Genomic DNA, 8018 nt, shown 5'->3' with positions numbered 1-8018 from the left:
ACTTCCTTTCTGAAGGGTCTTACACCTGGTGCTCGGTCCCACTGGCTTCCACAGCCCTGAGGGAAGGCAGGAGGCCTCCCCTCAGAGCTGGCGCCCTAGCTCTGGGCCGCTTCTGTTGGTCCCAGCGAGATGTACCGGGCAGGACAAAGCTGAGAACCTTCAGCTCAGGCAGGACGGCCAGAATGGCAGGGCCGGCTGAGCCCGACTGCCAGAAGGGCCCTGCTCCCGCATCAGGGCTGCCCTGCTGATCTCTACTTCAGAGTGGGCAGGCCAGCAGGCCAGCGCGGACGCCCAAGCCTGAAAGCCTTGCAAAGCTGCTCTGTGCCCCCTTTCCGCTCACAGAGCAGCTCCTGACTGGGGTCTGGTCTACACCTAGCGTGAGGAGAAAACCTATTTGAAGCTCATGCACACACACACTCACACTCAAGGGAGCGATCTGCCTGAGCTTGGTCTGGGTCTCCATTGACCAGGGGCATCGAGAGTGCCCTCAAAGCTGGTTCTTGAGGAGGCAAGAGAAGAAAGTCAAAGTCAGTCAGGCGAGCACAACACGGAGTCCTCTAAATAAACACCATTTCCGTGGTTTTAATAAGCAAAATAGGAAACCATTTTAATAACCAAAAAACAGAAACCAGTCTGAATAAAACTACAATAGACTAGGTTTTAATAATTTCATATCATAAGCAGGGTTTGAAATTGATCCCTTATTTTACATGAAATAAAAACAATTTCTGTTGCGGCAAATTTGATTTCAACACAGTTGAATCTGTAAAAACCAAAGCTTGTTTCTGATGCAGGACGAATATCCACAATATTTAAAACTGCAAGCACCATGCGGTTCATACAATCTTGTTATTACTGTTAATTTATCAACTAATACAAACCCAAAAATGCATCCGGCCAGCAGCGCCAGCAATTTCAAATGGGAACTAAAAAACACTCTTTTGTTTTGGTATTTTTGTCAGTGCAACTTAAATCCTTTTACTGACCTGCAGGAAAAAAAAAAATGTAATAATAAAGAAAAACACCCAGATCTTCCCTATAACTACTATACAACTGAAGGGGAAGGGGGGAACACTGCCAGTAACTCGCCTGGTATCTCAAAAGCAGGGAAAGAAACACACATAACATGTGAAAGTTGCAAAATTACTTGCCAGTGTTTGGGTTTCCAGTACTTTCTGAGTGTGGATGTTGGTTCAACACAGGTTCAGGTCACCATAGGGCAGTGTCCGAGATGGTGAGGCCACTCACCCTAGGGGCACAGCGGCTCCAGCAATGAGTACAGGCCTAGAAGTTTGCGAAGGGGCCCTGGGGTGATTCTGATGGCAATAAAAAGGCAAACAAGATCTGTTTTCCTTTCCTCTCTTGTTAGGGGTGTCAGTTTAGCCATAAGACATAGTGGAAGCAAGGACCTTCCCGGCCCTTCGGGGTTTGCAACTCCGCAGCTGCCCTGCCCGGGTACTCGGGATCTGGGACCCCAGTCCTCTTTCTCTCAGAACCAACAAAACTGAAAACTAAAGAGGGAGATAAAAGAGGGCAAGAGGCTACAGCAGCAGGAGAAAACAAACAACTTCCAAAGGTGCCCAAGACAAAGTTGTTTTCTGATGCAAAATGCCCAGAACTTTTTTTCTTACTTACAAAAAAAAAAAGTCATAATAATATATCCAAACAAAGACACTCAACTTGCTGCCACGTTCTCTATGCGGTTTGGCAGGCGGGTATTTACAAGCCGCTAGCCGGGACTGAAACCCGGCAAGCAGCCGCTGGAGTTTCCGAACTGCGTTCCCTTCTCACTCAAAGAAACAAGGGGTTATGATCTATGATCAACAACATGCTAAAGTTAAACAAGGAAATGGTACAAAATAGAAATTATTACCATACATGTCCAGCATGCAGGATTAATATTTTTAATGCAGATTTTCGTATTTTTTCTATATAATCGAGCAGGCAATAAAACTGATGATATTTGCGCGCAGAATGTTCTAACTGAGGCCCGCGTCTCCGGGCTGAGAGCCAGTGTTCTCCGGACCCTGGACAGACAGGTCCGTCTGTCCTTCCTTCCTCGCCTCGCGCCTGCCAGGACGCCTGCCAGGGTCCCTCTCCTCTCCTCGCTGCTCTCTTCCCGGGCTGGACTGCGCTCTGGGCCGTGAGGTAGCCGCCCCGGCTAAACGCACAGAGTTCAGAAAGCCACGAGTCTCCAGACGGCCTTGGCGACTCCTCGGGACTATGCCTCGCCGCCCTTCAGCCTGAAGAAAAGTTGCTCCGGGACTTCCCACCCCCTCGCCTCTCTCTGGCTCTGCTCGAGTCTAGGAGGCGGCGCTGGCGCGCGCCGCTCTCGCCTTGGGCAAGGTCCCCAGCCTGCCCGCGCGCGCCCTCCCTTCGCCCGTGTCCCGCGCGCCCTTCCTCCCTCTCCCTCAAGTCAAACAGGTCAGGGCTGGGGCTGGTGGCAGGGACAGGGTCCAGGGGAGTCCGGGGCTGGGAACACGGGACGGGGAGCCCGGGCCAGGGCCAGGGCGGGGGCCGGGCCGGGCCAGGACTCACAGAAAGAACTCGGGAGAGGAGGGGCTGTCGCTGGTGGAGCCCGCCTCCCTGAAGCCGGAGTTGGCGAGTTTCTCGCACTTGACCTTGTAGGCGTCTCTTTCGCGGGCCAGCCGGGACACCTCCTGCTTAAGCTGCTCCACCTGCTGAATGAGCTGCGTCTTCTCATTCTCCAGGTGGTGTTTCTGCTGGACGCGTTTATACCTGCACGACTGGGCGTAGCCCCGGTTCTTCAGGGTTCTCCGCTTCTGTTTCAGGCGGATCACCTCGTCCTTGGTGAAGCCCCGCAGGTGGCGGTTCAGCTCGCGCACGGACATGGACACGAGCTGGTCGTCGGAGAAGCGGTCCTCCACGCTGCCGCTCCCTCCAGGCGCTGTCGCGGCCGCCGCGTGCGGCCCAGGCCCGGGGTGGCTGGTGGGCAGCTGCTGCGTGGGACTGGCCGCGTTGGACGGCGGCGGCGACGCTTGGTGATGGTGGTGATGGTGCGGGTGGGCGTGCGGGCCCAGCTCTTCGTGGGCCACGCCGGCGCCCGGGTACGCGTGGTGTGGGTGTGGGTGCGGGTGCGGGTGGTGGTGGTGATGGTGGTGGTGCGCCCCGCGGAAGCCGTCGAAGCTCTGCAACGGCTGTGGCACCGGGTGCGAGCCGATGAGCGCCTCCACCGCGTCCTCGGGCGTCAGGTTGAGCGCCTCGGGGTTCATCTGCTGGTAGTTGCTCGCCATCCAGTACAGGTCCTCCAGGTGGGTCTTCTGTTCGGTCGGGCTGAAGCTGGGCGACGAGGGCACCGAGCTACACGGCGTGCTAAGCGGTGTGGACGACACCGAGCCGGCGGGCTGCAGGCGCGTGCAGGGCCGTCCCGGGCGCTCCGCGCGCCCCAGAGGCTCCTTCTTGACGTCGAACTTGAGCAGGTCGAAGTCGTTGACATACTCCATGGCCAGCGGGCTGGTGGGCAGCTCAGGCCCCATGCTCAGCTCCGCGGCCATCGCTGACGCGAGGCGCAGCCGCCGCCGGGAAACTTTGCGGCCGGCCGGGGTGCGCCGAGCCGAGAGCGGGGGCGAAGAGCGGCGAGCCCGGGAGGCGGTGAGCCGAGGGCGCAGCGGGCCGGGGCCGCCGGCCAAGCCTTTGTCTGGGGACGCGGCGGCGCACCGGAGAGTCCCGAGGCTGCCTGCGCCGCCCCAGAGCTCGGGACTGTGGCCGCGCCGGGGCCGGGCCGAGCCGGGAGGGGTGCAGAAGCGAGCGGGGCGCGCAGCTGTGCGGAGGGGAGGCGCCGGGCAAGCGTCTGCCGCTTGCTCTCGAGCTCTCCGGCTCTTGGGTTCTCGATCGCAGCCGCTCGCAGCCCGGCGGTGCAGCTGTGCTGGATCCGGCGCCGCCGTTGCCTTTTATCGCCTTCCTGATGTCACAGGAGCGCGGGGGCCCAGGCGGCCCAGCGCGCCGGCCAATAGCTGCTCTGCCCCCCCGCGGCCCCGCGGCGCTGGGCGGGGCGCGCCTGACAGCTCCTCCGCCCCCCGCGTCAGCTGACAGGCGGCCCGAGCCGTGGGGGAGGAGGCCCAGCGGAGGGCTGGAGCCTAGTAGGACCGCGGGCCGGGGCCCAACCCCCCACGCCCCTAAGTCCCGGCCCCTGTCCGCTCGCCTTCGGTGCGCAGTCCCCCTCTACGCCAAGCAGCCGCTTCCTCTCCGCGCGCCTTCTCCCTCTTTCCCCTCTGCTTTCCCCACCCCCTGTCCGTGTCACCCCCACGGAGGCTCAGAACTAGCGCCGGGACAACACCTCTCGGGTCCTTTGTTCCCAAGCGTCCCCCGCCCAGTGGGGGACGCTCCTTGTGCTGCGCGGCTGCGGGCCCTGTGGGTGCCGTGCATGCCTGTGCTTCTGCAGGGCTGCGCATATCTGTGAGTTGAGGCTCCAAGAGTTGTGTTCAAATCCAACTCTTAGCCTCAGGGGACCCTCCTCGAGCCAACCAAGGGCCGTTCCCCTCCTGGCTCAACCCTGAGACAGGGCTCCACTGGCCCCGCCGCTCCTTGCGCTCGCGCCACCCACAAATGCACGAGATGAAGGGAGCGAGGAAAGACTCGGACAAAAAGCGCTGGAAATCTTTCCCCAGCCAGATGCACGGAACTCTAAGCTTCCGGAGGCATGGGGCTCAGACCAGCGCAGGACTGCGCTCCGGGTGGCTCTCGGCTGCTGGGGAACTAGCCTGTTTTTGTTTGAACGTTTTGTAACGATTAAGCAGATCCTCCGCGTCAGCCGGCGGAGGAGAGGCTCAAACAGGCATAAAGTGCGACCCCAAGTGGCCACTGTGCGCAAAGGCGCGCCAAGCCGCCCGGCCGGCAGTCGAAAGGCTTGGACGACGCCTCCGACCCAGCAGAGTATATAGTCTTCTTAACTGGCCCGACCCAAACCAGCCCAGAACATAGGCTGAGTGTGCACCGGAGCCCAGGACGCGTTCCCCTAGAGTTACGCAAAGGTCGTCTAATCCTGTCTTTGGACGCAGCAGCGAGTTCCGTGCTGATTGTCCCCTAGGAAACTCCGCGCCCGGCTCTGGGGACCGGTGGGTGGAGGGGCGGATGCCAATCGGCCGCTCCTTACGCGGGAAGGTCCTGGGCCGAGTTAAGCTGGTGGCGGAACGCAGAAACGCCGCAGCAAGGGGGCTCAGGGTCGTCAGAGGAGAACTCCCGGAGCGCAGACGGGAAGCCGGGGGCGCACCGCACTAGGCATACACACGGGTCTCGGGCACTGCGCACCCTCCCTACTCGGGTCCAGGATGGCCCGAAATCAGAGGTTCTTCCCGAAACCCGGGGCCGGGCGCAGAAACCGGATAAATCGCAAATTCGCTGTACCCGGAGACCCGACCCGCCTCCCGCGTCGCCTTCCGCACTTCAGCTTTGAGCGCGCGCCGCGAAAGGCAGGAGAAGCGCTCGCTGGGTGAGTGTGTCGGGGCCGCGGCCTCTGCAGGACCCGCACGACTACGCCTCGCGTAGGGGGCAGGGGGGCCTCACCGATGTGGATGCGACCAGGTTTTTTTAGTGTTAGAAGATAAAATATTTGCCTTCAATTAATCTTTAAACTATTCTCTTGCGCCCTCAGTGAGGGGAAAGTGGGATGTGGTCTTAGGCCGCCCATGTTTAATAAAAGGAATATATTTTAACTAAGACTTGAACTGAAAGGTTTGGTTCGGCGACGGCAGCTGTAATGCTGGAAGAGACCGTCGTCAACCCCCTGCGAGAAAGCGCGCTCCCCGCAGAAACGATTAGGCTGACTCCCGGGAGCCTGGGCCGAGCCGCGGCCGGCTCCCGCCCGACGGTGGGCGCGGGGTAGGCACCCTCCCCGCCCCTGTTGCTTTCGCCCGCAGCGACAGCACTCTCGGACCCGCGGCTCCGGGAGGGAACGTTTCGAGACCACCCTGGGCTGGCCGTCTCGGGCGGGGCAGACCGCGGCTCCGCGTGAGGCGGCCCGGGCCGGACAGACGCGCTGGGCTCTCCGGGCGCCCCTGAGCCCCAGCCGGAGCGCTCTCCTTCCCGGCCGTAAAGGACCCGCGGCGCGGAGAGCGCACCTGACGCTGCGGACTCGTGCGCGCCCGCCGAAGCGCCAGGGCCAGCCTGTGCCCTCCCCTCGTCCCCTGGGTCGGCCTGACCCTGGCTGTCGAGGAATGTGCCCATCGAGAGGTTCCTTCTGGCCCAGCTCTGCAGTCCCAAACCTTCCGCGTTCCTGCCGGCGTCCTGCCGCGGGCTCCGGGTCTCTAGAACTCGGGCTTTGTCTGGGCAGGCGCCTCCTCTTTGTCCCCGTGTCTCCGTCTCTGTTGCAGTCAGTCCTATATCCTGGGCTCTGAGGGGTCTCTTTCCATCCCTAGGTCCACCTCCCCCTCCAAATCTGTTTCTTTGTTGCTCTCCGAGGCTAGCCTGTCCCTCCTCTCCCGCCTCACCCCCAAGCACCTCCACCCAAAATGCTGGAAACTGGTGGCAGAGACACTAGTTTGCTCCGGCGTGAAGGCCGCTGCAGGGCAGTGGACCTCACTGGCTGCCCTGCCCCTCTCACGGCAGCTGCCGCTGCGCTCTGCCTTATGGTCGTGGCACCCCAAACCTATGGCCAATGTTGGCGACAGCTGTCGCTGGCAGCCACCTCTCCACGCCTGGGGACTGGCGGGGATCAGAGTGCTTGGACCCCCGTCAGTGGGTTTACGGCAGTACCGAGAGGACACCCCATCCCTGAATGACAAGCGGGGCGCAGCGGGGGGAGAAGGGATGGTGGGAGAAGAGGAGAGTCAAAGGGAAGAGGCCAGGAGACACAGGAGGGTGCGCGCACTCCCCAGGAGGATCGGTGGTGGCCAGAGCCCTCTACCGAAGTCTGTTGTCTCCAGCCCCCAAAGCTCGAGTTTCCAGTACTCTCCCTAAAGCGAGCCCCTCTCCCAGGTTGGGCCAGAGGCGCGGCGACCTGCGCGCACCACCTTGGCATCCTTCAGCAACAGCCGGTGAGCAAGGAGGCTGTGCGCCATCCGAGCCACCTCGGGGGACACTAGGATGGGAGCAGACGGAGGAGTTATTCCTTCAGGCAGCAAAGGGCCCACGGCCAGCGGCCAGGCTCGAGGTTTGCCGCGCCCGCCGCTCCCCTCTCCCTTGCGCAGCCGGCCCGCTAACCAGAGAGGGGCCCGCCGCCTGCTGCGCGCTCTCGGGGCGACTCCGGGCCAGCGCGGCGCTCAGGAGGCGCCTTCAGCCCCAAGGTGCCCGGGACGTCCGAGTTTCCTGAGGGCTGCAGGTGCTCAGAGTCTGAGTGGGCGTCTCTGTGCGTGCAGGGTGCTGTGAGAGGGATGCGGAAGGGGTGTGTGTGTGTGCGCGTGTGCGTGTGTGTGTTGGGTGGGAACTCAAAGCACACGGAAAGCTTCAGATTGCAGAACCCGCAACTCCCGGCCTCAGTGCTGACGGGTTGCAGGGTTGGACCATCCGGTTGGCCAAAGGGGCCCCCTGTCCCAAGGGCTCCAGGGAGTCCTACCAGAGAGGAGCCTGAGTCAGGGGGCCCCATCCCCACCGCCCCCCAGGAGCGCACCTTCAGGGTTTGCATCACCCAGATGTCGTATCACCTGTCGCCTCCAGGGTCCCTGAGGTCTCTGCCCCCTTTCCCCAGGCCCAGTGAGGGTGGGGGTGATCCTGCTGCTCCCACTCCCTCCGAGCTTCCCAAGGTCTGTGGTCTTGAAGAAGAGGGGGGAGACTTCTCTCTCTTCCTCTTCCTCTTCCTCTTTCCCAAAGGCAGCTGTCACTTCCCCTGTCCCTTGCCCTGCACAATGGCCATGAGAGCCAACCTATTGCTTCAAAAAGGTATTCTTGGGCTCCTGGGTCCCAGTGGCCTTTGGCACCCAAAGGACTCACGGGGTGCCAGTCGGGAGCCAGAGTTACCTGCCTCTGCAGAGCCCTTTCCTGGCTCCCTCCCCCAGGATCAGAGACCTCCCCGCACCTCCCTGCCCGTACATACTGGGGAGTGGGAATCTATTACTGAAACTACT

General features: G+C 61.5%; 1 protein-coding gene across 1 annotated transcript; it reads right to left on the bottom strand.

Annotated features, from left to right (window-relative positions):
• Window positions 1-553: 553 nt before the first annotated feature.
• Window positions 554-3852, bottom strand: MAFB (MAF bZIP transcription factor B). Its single transcript, XM_016219301.2, has one exon. It carries the CDS (start codon window positions 3513-3515, stop codon window positions 2535-2537), a length of 981 nt encoding a protein of 326 aa, XP_016074787.2. The 5' UTR covers window positions 3516-3852; the 3' UTR covers window positions 554-2534.
• Window positions 3853-8018: the final 4166 nt, after the last annotated feature.

This window comes from Miniopterus natalensis, chromosome 7, assembly GCF_054644295.1.
Source record: "Miniopterus natalensis isolate mMinNat1 chromosome 7, mMinNat1.hap1, whole genome shotgun sequence".
Taxonomy (NCBI): Eukaryota; Metazoa; Chordata; class Mammalia; order Chiroptera; family Miniopteridae; genus Miniopterus; species Miniopterus natalensis.
This window is presented reverse-complemented; position numbering and strand designations above follow the sequence as displayed.

Coding starts and splice junctions, on each gene's coding strand:
- MAFB (XM_016219301.2), bottom strand. CDS start 3,515: ATGGCCGCGGAGCTGAGCATGGGGCCTGAGCTGCCCACCAGCCCGCTG.